The sequence below is a fragment of the Cygnus olor genome, chromosome 2, assembly GCF_009769625.2.
Source record: "Cygnus olor isolate bCygOlo1 chromosome 2, bCygOlo1.pri.v2, whole genome shotgun sequence".
Lineage (NCBI taxonomy): Eukaryota > Metazoa > Chordata > Aves > Anseriformes > Anatidae > Cygnus > Cygnus olor.
Window position 1 is genome coordinate 105,653,996 of NC_049170.1, and position 20,878 is coordinate 105,674,873.

The window sequence follows — 20,878 nt, forward strand, 5'->3', positions numbered from 1 at the left end:
TTAATCTTGATCAGAATTCACAATACTAGTGAACCTTCAAGAAATACATTCATTGATACGTTTCATCCTAATATCAGAGACTTCCTGATACGGAGTATCAGGGGCAGGGAAAATTGTTAAATGAACTATTCTACTGTTTCTTCAAAGGTGTTTAACTCAGAAGATCAGCCCAACAGAGTTTCAAAGCTCTGCGTGGCTCTTCCATGAAAGTTTCAAGGCCCTGGAATACAACAAACCGCTGAGCTGTCTGGGAATCAATCACACAGGATAATCACTTCCTGGTAAAGCAGACGTGAGCTCCTCGCTTGTGGCTGTAACACATCACAGCTTTGCATCCATCATAGCTTTGATGTGCAGATCTCTTGCAGTAGACCAGAACGCTTTGTGTGCCTCGTGAACAGCTAAGGATGCGAGTGTGAATGCTAGTCAGTTCTTCCCAAGACTATAACCTCTGCATAACAACTGCTTAGGTGAAGAGAAGTGACCGTTGGATACTGGCAGGAAGGTTCTGTGGCTTGAAGAGCAAATAATGAGAGAAAAGCCACTGAACACACATACCAGTCACATCAGAAACACCTCATCTCCATCCTTCCTTCTTTTCTGCTAGGGCAATGAATGTGTGTGTATCATGAATAGAGAGTCCAGTGTCCTGAAAAGGATAAAAGTGGTTTTAGCATAGTGACCAGCCAAGAGAGGTACTACAAAATGAAGTTTAACAGATGTTAAACTAGATGAGCTGCAGGAAGAGGAATAAGATGCATATTGAATTAACAGTGATCTTGTCTGAGAGGGTCAGACTTGCTGCTCTACAGGATGAGACAGTTATAGACATGAATAACTGGCTACTATCACCATTTTAATTTGAACCACTTCTACCAGAAGGTGGAAAGAATCTACTAAGACAAGGACAGTCATCGATCTTCCTTCTTTCCCATATGGCTTCAGGAACAGTAGCCATAGATGTGAAGAGTTCATGAATTGGTTTAACAGCTCTTGATAACAAGCTAATACCTCTCTTTAGCCAGAGTAGATTCTCCTTGAGAGGAGTTGCTAAAAATGGGTTAATTGGTAAACTGAGACAGCAAGGAAATAATTGAATTGCCTGACTTGTTATCTACTACCCAACCATAATAATACTACCTAACATAATTTCACAATCAATACAGAAGTGCGTACATTTCACCCCAAACACGGTGTGAACTGAAGGAGAAGGGGAGTAGAAAACAGAAGAAAAATAAGTCTTGAGCTGTAATTATCTGTGACAAGTGTCTTCAGAGCTGTTGTTTTCATGTCCACTGTTTACCACTGGTGAACTACAAAACACAAATGCAACCTGTAGTACCTCAACTGACACTGTTCACAGTGGTCTTCACAATTATCGTTTTGTTGGCAACAGATTTATCCGTGACCTGAGTTCTTGCTGCAAGAGAGTGATCTTCCTCATACAAAGGCACAGAAAAGACCGAGAATCATTTAAAGTAACAATCAATGTGTGTGAACAGTGAGAGACCATCAAATCCAGGATCCTGTACTTAGGTCTTCACATCTCTGGATCTATGAATATTGCATCTGCCTTTCTGATGGAAAACTACAATGTTCTAGCTGCTGCATCTACTGTAACATGGTGTGATGCACTAGTGCCAGTTCAGAGTCTCCTGCTACATCAAAGTGCTCTTTGGGACCACTTGGCTTTCCAAAGAACTACTCCATAGTGTTGGTTGGGAGAATGTCTTGCAGAAAAGTTTTAACACATGTTTGGCAGAAGGTGACAGAAAATACATTAGCCTGAAAAATAAAGAGAACAACAGGAAACAAAAGCTGATTTGGGGATATTCTCATTCATAGACAGTAGATTGTGAGATGTAGAGGAAACTGATGAAGAGCATCAACTAAGCCATGTGAAGGCTGCAGGTCTTTATTAAGGAACTATCAGGAAACTGAGGATTTACTTCCATAGGAGCTTAAAAAATGGTTACCATTATGAAAAAGCCAGACCAGTGTCTGTCTTGTACAAAAATTTCACCAGAAGATGACCTTTTGTGAGCTGATCTTGAAGTTAATTACTATGTCCTCCCCCTGTTAAGAAAACAAACAAACAAAATAAAACAAAAATCCACACTGCACTTAAAATCTACACAAAGTTTTCTTTTGAATTTTACTTCAAAGTTTACTTGCAAAATTGCAAAGATAGCATGAACAGCTCTAATTATGCTGTGGGACAAGCCATGGCAGTTTAGATATAGAATCCTTCTTTGTTCAGTGCAGAGCAAATGGTGAGTAAAGAGCAAATCAAAGTGATACAGCAAACGACAATGGTGCCTATAAACTGTTGACACTGTTTGAAATTGGTATAAAGAAAGACTCCGTCACTGCAAACAGGCTGGTAAGTTTTCTTTAAGGAAGAAGAACCATGGCGTCTACCACAGAGGTTTGCTTCCCTGCACATGTGATTGCACACCCACTCACACCCAACTGCCTTTGTACCCAGTGGCACTGTTCTCCACACCTGGACTAGCAGGTAGCTCTGAGGACACAGGATTAAGTTTGAGTGCTACCCCATAAGTTACTTGACACCTTAGCTATTCTGATTCAGGTCTTCTTGCAGTTGCCACTATTTCTTTTGACTACAGATCCACTCATACAGACATAGGAATTCTGCCAAATTTCTTCCATAGTTGTTGACGAATCATTAAATTTGAGGTGCTGATAATCTTGCAATGCTTTCTTCAGCATTCCTCTAGACCTTTTAAAGCAACCATCAACAGCCTGAAGTTATAATAGTCAGAAACCAGCTCTACAGTTCAGTCATTACTGAATTACTGACATAGTTTATCCAACATTGACCTCAGGGTAGACAAGATCCCACAGGATTTATTAGTTCAAGGCACAGTACAACAGATACAAAACAAGCCCTAAGCAACAAAATAGACGTGGGATCTAGAATATTAAAACAAAGTTGCATCATGTTTTGAATGGGATTTGGATCCTATATTGCTCCAGTTAAGGAATTCAGGATTTTCAGTCTCCCTTGTTCTCAACATCACTGATGACGTTTGATAATTGTATGTCTCACAGAAAGATTAACAAAAGATATTTTTTGTAGTCGTGCACATTTACTAGGCTAAAATGGCAATCCTAATAATTGTCCAGAAGCTCTATATTAAAAATTGTACCACTACACAAATAGTTTTGTTGCCAGAGGTGGTAAGCCAAAGCAGTAAGTATTATGAAGGAGCCTGACCACATAAAGAAAATCCTGGTAACATCCAATTCATTTACTACTAGTCTGCTTCAGCTTGAGGTAAATCAGCTTACGGACTTCAAGCACAAGCTGTTTCTTAATTTTTTGCAGACAGTCTTGTCATGCACTAGCAGTGAGGGGCAGGGACAAAGCCTTCCCTCGCAGGAATACGAGTGTCCATCTGTCTAGGCTCAGAGCACTTTGCTTGGAGCAGTATGAGTCCCCATATTCTTTGTTGATCCTCTTGCTCCCAAAGCTGGTCACTTAGAGCCTTTCCAGTTACCAAAACCTGCGTTAACAACGCAGTTCAATTACCTTTACAGAGTGGGACAGTTTTCCCAACACGACGTGCTGCTGCTAAAATATCCTCTACTACTCTGTGTCTCATGCTTATCTTTAGGGAGGTGAGAGGATATCAACAGTGGCTACAAGTCACTCTTCACTGGACTAGAAATAACATCTTAGACAGGAAACCTGGTAGCAGCACACTTTAGGATTTGAAGACTTTTTCATGCTGTCACAACAGAGAACTTGTCTGAACTGGATCCGAGGGGCCCAGATCATTAGGCCAGCACTGGGACTAAAAAATAGTACCAGAAGGTTCAATTTCTTCTCAGTTGAGTTTTCTTATACCCGATGCCTTGCCATCAGAGGAATTCCATGTAGAGCTAAAGCGTTACCATTACGTTTCCTCATTTTTAGTTAGTGTTTAATTTGAGAAGCAGTTTTCAGAAACTCTAGAAAACATTAATTGACCTAGTAATTCAGCCACCAAAGGTACTAGGTCTCTGAAAGAATTTTATAAATAAAATACGCTGTAGACATCTAAGCTAATAACTGGAATTTAGATGATATGCAAGTTCAATCTTGTACCACTTCTACCCATAATTTTTATCTGCAATACAGGAAAATATATCTGTGGTTAACTCCTTAGAAGAAGCCACATGAGACACTGATAACTCCTGTATATAATGAAATAATTATTCCACAAAAAAAAAAAACAACAACAAAACAAAACAAAAAAACAACAAAGATGACATGCAGTCAACGTCTTATTCAGATGCTATTACTTATTCTGTATTTTATATGCTGTAGAGGAATGTAGAAAGGAGGAACAGATGTAATCATAGATAACACAGCACGTGATGATATAAAGCATATATACCAAAGGTTTGAACTGAGTTTGAACAGACACCCCTCATGTTGGAAATAGCTTCTCTTTGTGTGCGTATTATACAGATTAACTACAGTCAGACTCAAACCATACTGATTATTGTACCTGAATCTTCCTAGTGATTTTCATTATATGATTCCATTCAGTTTATTAGGTTTTAGCCTTTCAGTCTGAAGTTTTTCATGATGAATACCAATGGACATTTGCGGTCACAAGGGAAAATAAAAAATAAAAGCAATTAAGTATTTCTGTTAGTATTATAAGAAGTCTGCCATTCTTAAACATCAGTAGATTTATCAGCATGAAGCTCCTGAGTCAGGGCTTGCATATTGCTGGGCTTCATGAATCACAGAATCATTAAGGTTGGAAAAGACCTCCATGGTCATCTGGTCCAACCAGATACCACCTTTATAGTTTTAAGGCTCAAAATGAAAGCTCTCTAAAAAGTAAAAGAAAATTAAAAAATCCTATTTTAAATTAATGAAATATCACCGTAACTTAAATAGGTCCCCAGTGACTGAACCCAGTATAAAGTGACAAAAATAATACCGAACAAAAAATAAAAAATATGCTTTCCTGAGGAATTAATATATTCTGAGTATGCAGCTTAACACTTGTGTGTGCAAATATTCTTCAATGATGACCATCTGACTCCAGTTGAAGCTGGTGGAAGTTAAAACTGCTCAGTACTTTTGAAGCACTTCTGATGACATATACTATATTCAAACTGAAAAAAATGAGACATTCAAAGATAAGCACATTTACGAAAAGCATTTTCTGCCATGCTTCCGGGTCTCAACTCCTTATTCTACCTTGAGCAGTAAATTCCAGACTGATGAGACTGCACAGTTAAGCTCGCATCTGGGATTCTTGCAATCACAGCTAGACTTGCTGTCCTTTCAATAGAAGTATTCTTTTTACATATTTGTACATCACACTGACCTACAACGTCAGATATTTACATACATTATGACATCAAACATGCAGTCATTGGTCACAGTCAACATGGGTTCACCAGGGGTAGGTCCTGTTTAACAGATTTGATTTCCTTTTATGATGCGATCACCCATCTAGTCGATCAAGGGAAACCAGCTGATGTGATCTTTCTGGACTTCAGCAAAGCTTTTGACACAGTTTCTCATAGGATCCTACTGGACAAAATGTCCAGCATACAGCTAAACAAAAACATCATACGATGGGTGAGCAATTGGCTGACAGGCAGGGCTCAAAGGGTTGTGGTAAATGGGGCCACATCTGGCTGGTGAATGGTCACTAGTGGGGTCCCCCAAGGCTCCATTTTAGGGCCAGTCCTCTTCAATGTTTTTATAAATGATTTGGATGTAGGACTAGAAGGTGTTTTGAGCAAATTTGCCGATGACACTAAACTTGGAGGAGTTGTGGACTCTGTTGAAGGTGGAAAGGCCTTGCAGAGAGATCTGGACAGATTGGAGAGCTGGGCGATCACCAACCACATGAAGTTTAACAAGAGCAAGTGCCGGGTCCTGCACCTGGGACGGGGCAACCCTGGCTATATGTACAGACTGGGCGACGAGATGCTGGAGAGCAGCCCTGCAGAGAGGGATCTGGGGGTTGTGCTTGACAGCAAGTTGAGTATGAGCCAGCAGTGTGCCCTGGCAGCCAGAAGGGCCAACCGTATCCTGGGGTGCATCAAGCACGGCATGGCTAGTCGGTTGAGGGAAGGGATTGTCCCGCTCTACTCTGCGCTGGTGCGGCCTCACCTTGAGTACTGTGTGCAGTTCTGGGCACCACAGTACAAAAAGGACATTAAACTGTTGGAGAGTGTCCAGAGGAGGGCGACAAAGATGGTGAAGGGCCTAGAGAGGAAGACATATGAGGAGCGGCTGAGGTCACTGGGCCTGTTCAGCCTGGAAAAGAGGAGGCTGAGGGGGGACCTCATTGCGGTCTACAGCTTCCTCACGGGAGGGAGTGGAGGGGAAGGTGCCGATCTATTCTCTTTAGTGACCAGTGATAGGACCCAAGGGAATGGTGTCAAGCTGAGGCAGGGGAGGTTTAGGCTAGACATCAGGAAGAGGTCCTTCACCGAGAGGGTTGTCGCACACTGGAACAGGCTCCCCAGGGAAGCAGTCACTGCCCAAGCCTGTTGGAGTTTAAGAAGTGTTTGGACTGTGCACTTAGTCACATGGTCTAAAATTTTGGGTAGACCTGTGTGGTGCCAGGAGTTGGACTCGATGATCCTTATGGGTCCCTTCCAACTCGGGATATTCTATGATTCTATGATCAGAATCAATACGAGAACTGCTCCTATATTTCAAATTGTTTTTTCTCCTCCATTGTTTGCATTCACAATTTATTTTGGAAGCCCTTTTTAGAGAAAATACATGTTTCCTCCACAGGAAGGCTCCCTGTGTGGAGAGTTAATTAAAATGCTAGAAGACCTGGCCCTAGTTAGAGTATTTACCAGAACACCCACGGAGGAAGGGCTATCCTTTGAAATGTTAAATAAATTGCCAACCATGGACGGGGGTCAAGAAAGCTTTTCAAGCCACCCAGTGCTCTGAAAAATGTATACACCTCAGAAGAAAAAACAAGCGAACACTGTCTATGATGACAAGATGATGGACTTAGTCAAGTATTTTATGAATTAAGATAACTCTTACAGTGCATTTAGGGTGAGTTAAAGAATTAGAATACTCGAGTGTGATCAGAAAATTCTTCATTAACATACATATTAATAAAGAAGAAGATTATGAAGGTAAGAACTATTCTGCCCATATAATAGTAGAGGCTAGCACAAAGTGTTGACTAACCAACATGTACCACATACAACAATTAATATCTGACAGTAAGCAGTTCTTTTAACAGGTACTAATCATCCTTCCTATCTTTCCTGCTACCAAACATTACCAAAGCCACCAAAGAGTCACCTGAAAATAGAGCTGTTACTTTACTAAGTATTTGGATCTAAGAGCTTTGCATTTTGAGTTGGATTCCTTTATGGTGAAGATGATTTGAAAACCTGAACAATCAGTAATTCCCAAGCCATAAACAAACAAGGCAAAAAGTAACTGGATTCAGTTGGGTTAAAAGATAAGAGGTCGAAAAAGGTCCAAGCAACTGCCCGCAAGATCTAACATGGCACAAAAGACACTTTTGGTCCATAGCCAGTAACAAATACAAGAAGGAAACAAAAAAGCATCAAGAGTGTTTTTTTTTCCCTCCTCTGATCTGTAATAGTAGTACATATTCCATTGTTTTAATATTTCATCTTGACAAAATATTTTCAGCTTGTTGAAAGTATCAGATTAGATACAAATCTTGTTTCTTCTTTTAGGAAAAGGAAAGGGAAGTAGACTGGGCTACTCAAAAAACAGACTATACTCTAGAGATGGAACAGACTGAGCAAAACACAGCTGTTTCCAAAATATTTCCTCAAGTTAATTAAATTAGTTTGTTTTGCTAGAAATCATAATAGCACCATGCTCTAACTACCAGAGCACTGCTAGAACAAGTCTTGGATGACCAGCTTCATTGTTTAATGAAAACATTCCCCCAGAAATGTCAGGTTATGTTCTTCACCTTAAAACAGTAACAGCACATAATACCGTGTATGTCAACACAACCAATTCTTTGAACAGATGCTTGTCACAAGGTGATCTAAACCAGTGGGCTTGTTTGTTTGGGTTTTAAATTGTTTGTTTGTTTGTTTACAGAAGAATTCCTTGCAGAAAGGATCCAAGCATGCCCTGCAAGCCACCACAAATGATGGCAGAAAGAACGTCAACCATGTTTACTGGTGCTCCATGAAATAGCCTCAGAGCATCAGAAAAGAGTTTCTAAGGTGTGAGAGAATTATTTGGATTACACAGGTTGAGAAAAACCATGTTCCAACAAGCAAAGGACTGATGTCTACCACTTAAGGTCAATAATTCAGTAATAAGCAAGTTATTTGCTTAATTAAATACTTGAGGGATATTGATAACAAACATAGTTGTTTAAGTTGAAGGCTTATGTCAATATACGACATTTGTTATTATAAATAAGCAGCATGTATGTCTGATGTTATTATCCAAAAGACCAATAAAGCAATGTTTCAAGTGAATCAGGAATCAGTCAATAGACGTATTTCAGAACGAATTGTGAATCGTAAAGTAGTTACAGTACCCCCAAAAAGGTCCTTAAGGGATTAGTAAAATTTTAGGCAATGATTAAAAAATACCACTATGAGTAACACTAGCTTCTGAAAAGATTAATGTGTGGAGGAGAAATGCTGTTGGAGAACAGTAACTCCCTGATAAGCATGGCACTGTCAAATAATACCTTTTAATGAGCCACTGCAAAATTATATCTCTAGAAGTAGCAGAAGCAGATTTTTATAGACCATTTTCAGAAAGAGTTGGATATACAATGATTATGTATCATCTGGTGAAATGAGTCAAAATGAAAACAATGCTTCCTCTAGAAAATATATACAATAAACCATTAAAAGTGGACATGGACCACTTCTGAGATACTGAAAAAACAGGGAGAGTTCAGACAAGAGCAAGAGGTTAAGAGTACATTTAGCTTTCAAGGAATATTTTCCAATCTGTTTTCTTTCAAGGAATGGAATAACCAGGCAAGTTCAATTACAAACAAGCAAGAGAAAACAAGTGTATTATGAATTCCAGCCAGAAAGAAGTTGGAAAGTTACTACTGGGCAGTAAAATGATTCGTTGATTGCATAGGTAGTCCAATGGAAAAACCTTACTGATCACTGCTGCACTTTCAAATCTACTTATAAATAAATTCCCTAAATCTACCCCCATTGCTTGCTTGCTTAGCTTATGTTGACAAAGCAGCTACCAATAGTTACATCTTTATCAATCTAGCTTTAGAGAGCGCTGAGTTAGGGGATGAAAGACTGAACTCAAAAGATGCTGTGCATTTACTGCAGACTTGGTGGTATGTTCAAATTGATTTTTCTCATGCAAGATTAAAAGAGATTAATTCAGCATTTCTTTGCACATCATGTAAACGGCCAGTTCATTCAACTTTCTAATTACTCTTTTATTGGGGGTATCAGAATACATAGAAAAAAACAGTGGCAGAAGTTCTTACTTTTAAATACGATTATTTGACCTGCAAAGAAACACCAAGCAACATTACAGGCAGGCTTCAGATTTACTTAAAGTATGTCAGAGAAGGAAAAACAAACAAACAAACAAAAAACACAAGAAAACTTTGATTCCTATATTTTTTCAGCTATCTTCATCATGGACAGAGATATGTTGTCATTAAGAGAAGATTAAATTCCAATGGCAGTCAATATAGTAGGATGTAGTGATGTTAGACTGTTTAGACTTGAGAAAATTGTATTTGTTTTGCCCTGCACCCAAACTACACATAGCAGAACACCAAGTGCTAGAGAACCTTTGCAGGCAGTGCCATTGCTTAGACAAACAATGCACAAGACAATGAGGAATTGCGGTGTTAAGGTGAATGTTTTCCCTCAAGAGCAGAACAAGGTGTTGACACGTACCTGTTCTTACCTTAAGCATAAGAGTTACATAGGGAGGCAGACTGAATGTGAAACATCTGCACATTGTCACTCAGAGCATCAGAACCCCTATTTCCATTTCCTGAAACTGCTGGATCAGGATTACTATGAATGGTACTGGGCCAAGCACAAAGCAGCTGTAAGGCAGTCCTGCTCCCCAGTCCCCCACCCCAAACCCTTCAGCAGTAGTCACCTGAGAGGCTGCCTGACCTTTTATTACATTGCTTTAACTTTCCACTGAGATGTTGAAAAGTTTTTTTCAGTCTCTGGCAGATGGACCACAACCCTAAGAATCCTTTTTAAATAGATAAGGACTACCACCAGATGGTCTTTGGAGTGGATTACTCTTCAAATGAGTACTCTTCTACCTTAAATTATGAGCTACTTGAAGTATCAAGAAACTATTCTCTCCTTCTTAGTTTTTCCCTGGAAGAGTTTTCCTTCTGTCTCTAGTAGTTCAAAGGCCTGGTTGACATTACACCTGGAGCCAGAATCCATTGACATAGAAGAGTTCTGCATAGAGCAAACAATCCTAAGCATTTTTTTCTCCCCCCACCCTTAACTCTGCCAAGTCGATATCCTCGCCATAAGAGTTAAGAAGCAGAAGGTCCCAGAAGTGAATATGTTACCTCCATAAATACTGCCATAGTTTTCCCACTTAAAAACGGGGCTTGTACTATATCAATGCTAATCGAGGTGGAAAGACACCACTGGACAAACTCAGGAATCCAGATGCCACATCAAGTAGAATAAGAAAATGTGAGGAAGCAGCAATGGAATTTGGACCCACAGTCTCATGCTGGGTGCACCTTGAAGCTCACAGAAACTTCAGAAAGTTGCTATAGTTCCTGATCTAAACAGCAAGAAACCAGGAAGCATGAAATTGAACCCACCTCCACTGCTTCTTTATCAGTCTTCCATGAAGAGACACTAGAGGCTTTAGAGCACTGAAGAATCACAGCAAGCATAAGGCTATTCAAAATATTCTTACACGTAAGAACAGAAACATCCTTACTAAAAGGAACAGTGCATGACAGCAATTTAAACGCAGTATTTTATCCCATCTTTCTCCAAGTGCCAAGAGCTTCCGTGTTCACCTCCCAGGACAATTTCATCTACAAACATCTATGATCCAGGTCTATATGCACTTGAAGTTCAGTTCTGCTAAACAAACCACAGTGATCAGAATTTACATGAAAGACGGATGTTTTCCAGAAAAAAAAAGCTATTTTCTTCATTAACCAATGCTCACAAGTCAGTAGATCCAATATACAAAAGGATCTGAAAGACACCTTAGTTTATAGCTGATCCTTAATGCTGTTTTCATGCTTGTTTATACAAGGCAGTTACAGAGCACCACACAGGACAGTAGTATACTTGTACTATACTACAAAGTTCCTAAGTACAGCTGAAACAGAAAAGCCTGTTTTGTACACAAAAAGGTGTTTTTTTTTTCCTTTATTCACCTTTTAATGTTAGGTGATTACATGATTGGGGGGGAAATGGACATATTACGAGGCACAGGCATAAGTCTTCTACAGTCTTGCCATTTGGAAAGGTAAAAATAAATGTTCTATATAAAAACCATCTTAACCACACCTTTGCAGATTATGAAGTGATTGTTTCAAGATACAGTCTTCATACAAATTATTATATTCTCCTGCGCTAAACCTAAGGGTTTAGAGTTTGTACAACAACACAAAGAAGTTTGTCTTTGCAAAGGCTGGCACATGTTGGAAGTGCTTAGTATCTTGCTCACATCTCTCTTAGAGAGAGTTAGACAAGTACAGCAAGCTCAGAATTGGCAGAAGATAGCACTGTAAGCCTACTTTGTAATTCAAATGTCCAGTGAGTCAACAGGGGGAAAAAACAAAACAAAACAAAACCAGCAATATTGTTACAGGAACCACTGAACCTGCTCTGTTCCTACGAAGCTTTAAGCCTATGAGATACACCAGGATAAAATCCAACCCCATGCTCCTGAAGGCTGCTTTAGCCACCTAGACTCCTGATGGTGATCTACCATGCTTTAGAAGAACAAGTAATTGCACGGTCGTGTGCACACACGCATAACGTGTGTGTTCATATCTGAAGAGGTATTACCTAGAATAGGGGATTATTCTTAAATCAACATGAAATGAATTCAAGCATGTGAAATATGAATGAGTGCTCTTGCTCAAGCAAAAAAAAAGTGATTTGCTACTGTTGTAGCTTAGTCTTCCACGTGAGGCATTCAAGAAAATAAAGGTGATCTCCATTAGAAAGGCAGTGTGTAACACCATGCAGTGCATTCTGCGTTTGCTTCAAGACACAGAATGACTAATTCTCTGTAATTAAGAGAACTGTAGCATAACAGAGTTGGTAATGCCTCCAGCAATATTAATCACAGTTTTCAACAAAAGATTAAGTTACTTAATATAAATTACGCTTGCACAGAAGAGTATGGATCCATGATCACCCACACTTCCAACAGTTTAACCTACTCTTTGTTCTTCATAATGGAAAAAAACAAAGCTGTTTCTATCCATTTTAATTCATATATGACATAAATTAAATACAGTTTATATTACATGTATCAAAAAGAATGTATTTTGCAAATAATTAAAAAAGGCTGGGAAAATGACACCAGCAGAGAGTAGGGACTCAATTTATTGTCAGACTGTTATTACAGATATTTTCCAGCGTACTATGCATCTCCATTGTGTGCACTAACCCAAACCAAAGAGGGGAAGGTTCCCTTTGCAGCATCTTCTGAAGACCACCTAGACAATTAGCTTGAATCGATTGCTGAGAAGAGCTTCCCTTTCACATTTTAGAGGAATGCAGTCTTAAAGGAAACAGTCAAAATTTTATTGCCTATACAGAGAAAGTGAAAGACTTTTCATTTCTAGTTATTTTAAATGTCTGGAAAACAAACAAACAAAAAAACAAAAACAAAAAAAAAAACTGCTTTCTACTTTTAAACAGTTTTTCTAAGTTCAAAAATGCACATTGTTCCCACATGATGTAAATTCTTGGCTAAAATAAAGCTAACAGTACAGAATTTAAAATATGACCTGGATTTGACTTACTACAGTAGTGATATTTTGGGAAAAAATAATTTATTATTCTTGAAGCCTAGCAGTACTTTAAATGTAAATGGAATTTATAATGATATAAGCTTAACTTTATAAACAAACACATGGAGAATATCAGATTATGGGGAAGCAAGCAATTCAAGTTTGGCTTCAAAGAGATCTTATCAGTAAAGATCTTTCACTACAGGTGATTGATGTTATGCCTTACATTATGAACATTAAGTGGCAGGGTTTTTCTTGGATTTTTTGATGCTTTGCACGTGAACACGGCAAAAATAAATCTTCTCCTAACTACATTTTTATTTACTCTAGTCACAAACAGCATGTCCTTCCTTCTTAATACAGCTTATCCAGCGAGGCCTTAATTCCTTCAACTTTTATTCCGTATTTGTGTGCAGACAAATCACATGAGACAGAAGGCTCACGTATAGCTATACAATGCGACAGGGATAACACAAAATACTGCTGGTCAGTACACGTAACATGCTCATCTGCTTTTGAAAGAGGCCTAAAGAGGACATGTGCTGCTCAGGTACAAGGATGCATTTCTTCCAGGCCCTGCACTCCTCAGTATTAAAAACCAAACAAACAGAACATCCAGATTTACTGATTTATGGTATTACTAGTCATAAATGAAAATACCCAAAATATTTAAAGCCAGTTGTGTCCGACAGTTATAAGTAACAGAACAGCAAGACAAAGCTTCTGCCCATAAAATGGAAGAAACGTTGATCATTGCAGCAAAACAAATACCTCACAGGGTTGAAGAACCATCCAAGGCTGTAAATCTTAACAATAGCTGAATGATTTTAACTTTCTGCAGAAGACCATTTCTATTAATAACATTGTAAGTAATAACTACAGACATAAATTTTCTCCCTTAAAAATAGACCTGCATCTTCAGTGGAAAGACAGCTTTAGATTTCTTTTGGACTGTGGTCCCACTCAACTGGCTGGTTCTGTGCTCCATTTTACTCATTTGTTCAGTCCACCAAGTGCCTACTCAAAAAAAAGTCTATTACTAGACATTAAAAAACATCCAGAGTACACAGAATTTAAGGAAGCATCAAGAAGTGCAGTTAAGACCCAATGCAAAATGGTAACTCAGAAGTTTCCATCCCTTCTGCTGGGGGCAAGCAGCAACTCTGAGACCATCCTTGCACTAAGTTTCTCTGCCACTAGACAGAAGCCTATGGAGAAGAACCATTTCCAGATCATTTCGTGAGAGCAAAATGCTTCTAGTCTGTCAAATACATTAAATTTGGTAAGTAGAGGGAGGGCCAGGTTTCCTGCACAGCTCAGCCCGGTTGTTGGGGGAAAAAAGGTAAAATAAAAAATTAATTCAACTTTGAAAGTTCAAATAATAACTGACATGAAAAGCATGTTGAAGGAAGCCATAAGTCTACAACGACAAAACAGAAAACGAGTATTACCCCAAATTTGTATAGTTTCACTGTGTCGAAGATGCTAGAATGCAAATAGTAATAGTTATATTGTGGGATAGTTATTATTTATATAGTTATCTTGGGGATGGAAAAAAATCTTGTATGATTCACTCAAGGAATGCCAGAGGGCTGACAGGTTAAGAAATAGGGGGTGTGTGGTTGGGCAGTGGAGAGGGATGAACATGAGAACAAATTTCAAAAGTATTTCCTTGAAACTGGGAGGAAAAAAAAGGAATGGCTGGGAAAGGAAAACAAGTTTACATCCTGTTCAAAATTTCCGCAGTAGAGAAATGATAACTGTAACAGGAGCTTAGGATGACAAAAGACACTAGGAGAGTTTGCTTAAGGAAGACACAGTGTCACAACAAACACTTGTGGGATTTGCAGAGCCTCAGTGCCCAGCACTTGCCTCCTAACCAGAAGCTGGTGTTGTGCAAGCTGCAGAGCCATCCCCGCACGGTGGTCAGACCACTGACCGCTGCTGTGCTTAACGTGGAACAGAACAAGAAAGTCCTTCTGTTTTTCTTAACTGGGAAGTGATATTAAAACAAGCAAAATTAATCACAGAGTGGAAACTGGTTAACACAGGGAAACAAAGGCTAAATGCAGTTAGTCAGTAATCCCCAGAAGAAAGGAAGGCAAAGTGTTGCAAGTTGAGGATAGCTTGCGGTACACTTTAAAAACAAAAGTTAACAAAACCCAACATGTCCTGATGACTTCTGCTTACTGGTTTCCACACCTGTGAGGAATGTATATACCACTCCAAATAACACCATAAGTTACAGACAAAAACAGAAGAGTAGTTGGAAAGGCATGCAAATGATGCAAAGGATTAGGGATTATAAAATCCATTTACTTTATTACATTGCTCAGTATTTGCAGCCCATTGTCTCGAAGTCCTGAAAACATCTGTTCCTACCAATTATATATCCACTATCTACATGATATAACTACCTGGCCGTAGGGATCCTACATCTACCAGCACAAAACAGTGAGCTTTTCTGCAAGGACAAGACATGCAGCAGGGGATGGAAAGGGAGTGTGCACCACCCAGGAACACACGTGGTGCTGCCCAGCTCAGTTAGGGACTGGGGCAGGCATCAGCTCTGGTGGTAACGTGAAAATACCTCAAGCACACAGCTTTATGGAGGCCCAGCAGAAGTATCTTAGCACATCAAGTGCAACCAAATTCTTGTATTTATCAATAAGCATGAGTTGGCACTATATAAAGTTGGAATTAAAGAGAAAAAAAAAAAGATTTATCAAGTTTAATTTTGATACTTGAATTGGTTCGGGGATGATAAGCTTGAGTTGAGGGTTTGCTGATAGAGTATACTTAATTAAAAAACTGCAGTTTTAGTCTAAAAGCCACCGTCTGAGCAGAAATCCTCTCTCAACGCAGTTTAATTCTGACAGCAGTCAATCAAAGGTGTCTCATTAGGCAGGTAGCACAGTAATACAGCATTACTATCATACACACCTGCGCTTCCAGGCACCTACTGCTTAGCTTGACATGGCACCATTGTATTTGATTCCCATGAACTAAAGGATGATAAGTTTCTTTGTATTTTTTATACACTTATGTACAGAAATATAATGAAACGTCTAAATTTCACTATCAAGTCTTAATACTTAAATATCATGTAAACGGCTACCGTACCTTTTAAACAAAGAAAATGAGCATTTCCGTTTTCCCTTCAAGCCCTATCATTACTTTCAGTTTCTGTTTAAGGGAAAACCTTTCACTCCCAGCACTTTCAGTTTCAGTTTAGCTAGGAAGTGCAGAAGAATGGGCTCTGTTTGACAAAGTCACCTAAAGTTAGGGCAGCGACTGAGAGTCTAGGGAAAGGGAAAAAGCAGGAGCCAGAGGATGCTAGAAGAGAACCATCCAGGGAAAAAAAAAAAAAAAAGAAAAAAAAAAAAAGATTTCTGGCTATGGCTTACTTCAACATTACATTAATTATACCTTAATTATACCGCCATGGCTAGCACTTTGTTTAAAGCCAATCCCCCTTCACACACCACTTACTCCCAAAATAGTTTAAAATATGAGATTGGAAACAAGAACTTAAATTGGTTCCATTAAGTGGTTTGTAATGTTTTTGCTGGCGATTTCCTGTACAAACAATCTTGTACAAGGGAGTATTTGCAGTTCTCTGGAAAAAAAGACTGAACAGAAAAAAAGGCAAAAAAACAAAGTACCCAACACCACCCCCAACAACAAAAAAATAATCACAAAGCTAGGACATGCTGAGCAAGCCCTGTAAGGCTGTGCAATATGTATGTATGCTTAGAAAAAATATCCTCATCTCAGGGCTAGAAAGAGCATCCTAAAAATTCTGCACAGACGAACATTTTTGCTTATTAAAAATAAAAGGAAATAAAAATAAAAATAAAAGGCAAGTTATACAGTGTGCAAGAATGAACTCCAGTTTTCCAGCCTTTTCTCCTCTTTGTAGCAGACATTAAACAAGAAACAGGCAATTACAATGGAAAGCAAGTTTCCATTTTATGTCAGTTCATCTTGTTGCAGAAGAGGAAAAACAAACAAATGAAAAAAAAAAGCCAACACCAAACCTCCTCTGCTATTATCCCAGTGCTCCAGCACGGCTCCAGCCACCTGCCACAGACCTACCTACTTGTGTGCGAGGCACACGCAGGCTCGAGGATCTCGAGGACTGCTCTCATCACCACGCGCACCCCTTCTCACGGCTACTGGTTATGACAAAACACATCAAGCGTTTCCAGACGGGTTCGGGGGGAGCTCCAAACGTCGCGTGAAGCGCGAGACAGCGGCTCGGGGTGAAGCTGCGACAAGCAAGAAGGTGTTCTTGGAGAGCCGCTCAGCACCACACACGAGAAAAAGCCTTTAGGAATTCCTAATGTTTTGATGACTGGTATACAGGGCTCATCACAAAGCTGAGTGTTTTCATTTGACATAACAAATGGAGAGCTTTTAGGTCGTTTTCAAACACTTACAGAGGAAGCCTCCCTTCTAACATACTACTTATTTACAACTCTAGAGATTACTAGTGTGCATATATTAACATAATTATTTTGCGTATCTTTCTGATATTTAGTAGTAGCTCCTTAGAACATACCCTGCATTTTTTCTCCTAAATTTCCATGAAATCCTCTAAACTTGTCCCAGTTCATGTATAAGACAAACAAGAACAAATCACAATGAAGCTATTGTTTACAAACTTGTACCTAAAAAAGCAACAAGCAAAACCCACACCAACCCTGTTGCTCAACTTTGTTTATTCTGTGATGGTGCTCTGCTGTCCCTGCATTCACTGCTTCCCCTCTGATACCCATTTCCTCCATGTTGATCTACAAAAATATTCCTCTTCTCTGTAGCAAAGGTATGCTTCCAGGTTCATGCTGCCAGGAAGATCTTAGGGACAGGGATCAAGACACTTACCACCAGAAATGCTATAAAATATTAAGCTGATAATATTCCTTACTCTAAAAGACCTTTGCTTACATCCTAGGCCTTTTCCCTGTGCAAGACTGAAAACAATTACCTTCTGCAAAGCAATTCTACTTCACTCCTTCTCTGACAAATAAACCTTTCACCGCTCTAAATATTTTCCCGTTATCTAGAGCAGCATTTCCACTTCTTTACAAACAGCAACACAAAGCACCTGCAGCACTCCCTACATCCAAATCAGACGTTTATGTCAGGCCCTGATCTGCCAGGGATGAAACAATAATCCAGCATTTCCTCCCTGCGATACGGAGATCAGAGAATATTTCATGATTTTGACTTGTATTTAATACCAAATTCCGTGCAGAGAGCCTGAGGAGCGTTGAGTTTCTTTTAGGGTGCCAAGGGTTGGCGATGGTTTATTTTTTTAATTGCATTGTTTCTGAACAGGTGCTCGCTGCTCGGGTTTACTATGACAACCACCCATGCCATGGACTACAGGCAGTGCCTATGTGTTCGGATCCCTTTGTTCGAGCAGTTATATTGCTCTCTGGAGGAAGACCACCAGCCAGGATCTCTGCCTTCATGTGGCCATATTGGCAATGTTACACCTTCAGTGATTACGGGAAGAGAAATCTTTAAAAATACTATTTTTAAATGGAATACAGTATTTGAAATACCAGACCAGTTCAAGCATCAGGAAAAGCGCTTTACCAAGAATATTATTAATTCAATGGAGTAGGAATCGCATCTTCTCCCTCTGCCCTTTTACTGGCTGCACTGGTATCCTACAGACTGGCTTTTTGTGGATAATAATAGAACCCGTGATTTGTTTTTAGAAATGGAGCACTACGGTCCTGGCAAACACTGCTTATACCTTTAGTGCTCTGGCGTATTTCATTATTTTCTCCTCCCCTCACCCATCAAGAGGAACGAAGCAATCCAATAACACGGAAGCATGGCTCTGTGAAGAATGATGGACGGCCCCCCAAATTTGGGGCTACGCACAGACATCCACCCGAACTCCACACCGCTGACCTCGACGAGCACAGGCCAAGCCAGCCAACGCCGAAGTACATCAGTATTTCCACGCTAACAGAAATTAAGAGATTTATGACCACGCTTAAGAGGCCAAACAAGCCCTCTGCTCAGACCATAAAAAAAAAAAAAGCCAAGCCCTGCAGTATGACTGTTCTGTTTCCTGCAGGAAATGAGATGCTTGTATCAGATACCCCTGTGGTTTTCGTACTGTAAGTGTACCAGCTGGTACGAAGCCCCTGGAGAGGGCTGTGAGCTGCTGCTTAGAAAGAGCAGTGGCGACAGCAGACCGCACGCAGCACCTCGGCTAAGGCGGGGGGGGGGGGGGGCGGGGGGGCACAAAAGCAGACAGGTCACCCCCCCAAAAAACTGGGAGGCAACCTCTGCAGGTCTCATCCTGTAGCAAAGGCCAGGAGGTGCCCACCCCCCTGGTTTTCCCCCTCATGCCTCTTCTTTAACCGAGGACACCGCGGCTCAGCACCGCTCCCGGCCTCCAGGAGCCGCAAGCCGCCGCCGCCACACGAGGACCATCCATCCCCCGGGGCGCACGCCTGACGGATGGCCATTTTTTATTTATTTATTTATTTATTTTTAAAATAATATATTTATTTTCTCCTTTCCCCGCCCGTTCCCAGCCCCGCTCCCCGGAGGCCCCCGCCGCTCCCCTTTTCCTGCCGGGGTGGAGCCGCTCGGCTCGGCAGGACGGGCTGGAATCCCGTTCTCCATTGCAAAGCCACCGCCGGGGCCAGCAGGGGGAGGAGGAGGAGGAGGAGGAGGAGGAGGAGGAGGGGGAGGAAGGTGGGAGCCCGTCTGGGGAAAGCCTGGCACGGGCCGGGGGACACACCGAGGGGGGGCCGGGAGGCCGGGGAGCCCCCTGCGGGCACCTGCCGCACGCAGCCGGCACACGTACCCAGCAGCAGCAGGCGGTGCGTCTGCTTGTACTCCCGCTTCTGCTCCTTGAGCGCCCGGTCGATGCTCTTGCTGACTTTCCTCGCCTCCTTCTCCGCCTCCCGCTCCTCCAGGCGCAGCTTCTCCCAGGGTCTCTGCAGCGCCGGCGGCTGCTGCAGCGCCTGCTGCTGCCTCGCCGCCTTCCCCCCGCCGGCCTTGGGCAGCGGCGGCCGCTCGGGGGCCGCCCCGTTACCGCCGCCGTTCTGCAGCACCAGCGGCGGCCCGTCCCCTTCGCCGCCGCCGGGCTTGCCGCCGGGCCGGAGCAACGCTCCCTCGGCCAGCGGCTGCTGCTGCGGCGGCGGCGGGGCGGCGTGCGGCTCGGCCGCCGGCTCGGGCTCCGAGGCGGCGCCGGCGCTGGACGAGATGGAGCCGCCGCCGCCGCCGCCGGCGTCGCCGAAGAGCCGCGGGCGCAGGCTGTAGCAGAGCCCCATGGCTCGCTGCCCCCGCCGGGCACGGGCTGCGGCGCGGCGGGGCTGGGCTGGGCGCTCGCCGCCGGCCCTACGCGCCGCGCTGCTGCTGCTGCTGGCGGCGGCGGCGGCGGGGGGCGCGGGCGGGCGGGGAGGGGGCGCCGCGGAGCCCCTCACGGCCCCGCCGGGCCATCTTGCATTTTCCTCCCCGGGCGGTGTGGCGGCGGTGGCGGTGGCGGTGGCGGCTCCGCGCCGATCACCTGACGCCGAGCGGCCACCGCCGGGTCCACCTTACCGTAAATACCCCAGCGCCAGCCCACCGCGCAGCGCCGGGCGCCGCCGGGGAGGGGCGGGGGCTGCCCGCCCTCACACACACACGCACACACACACACACACGCTCACCCACACACGCACCCACACACGCGCACTGGCACACGCAGGCAGGCCGCGAAGCCCTCGCTCACGCACGAAGCCCTCGCCCACTCACCAAGCCCAAGCCCCCGCCCCGAGCTGTGTCCCCTGAGGGAGCCAGGCCAGGGCCTGTGGCACCGAGGGGTCCCCCCGTTGTCCCCCCGCCGCCGTCCCCGCAGCACAAACGCG

At 42.3% G+C, this 20,878-nt stretch overlaps 1 protein-coding gene across 3 annotated transcripts in view; it reads right to left on the reverse strand.

Annotated features, from left to right (window-relative positions):
• Positions 1 to 20,302, reverse strand: part of GNAL (G protein subunit alpha L) — a 197,419-nt gene extending 177,117 nt beyond the window's left edge. Inside the window, exon 1 of one of the 3 annotated variants that reach the window (XM_040549970.1) lies at positions 19,834 to 20,302. In XM_040549970.1, the coding sequence (XP_040405904.1) occupies positions 19,834 to 20,302 (469 nt within the window). Of the gene's footprint in view, positions 1 to 5,227; positions 5,325 to 19,833 lie in introns of those variants that run through there. The other 2 variants (XM_040549975.1, XM_040549973.1) reach the window with 2 other exon arrangements.
• Positions 20,303 to 20,878: the final 576 nt, after the last annotated feature.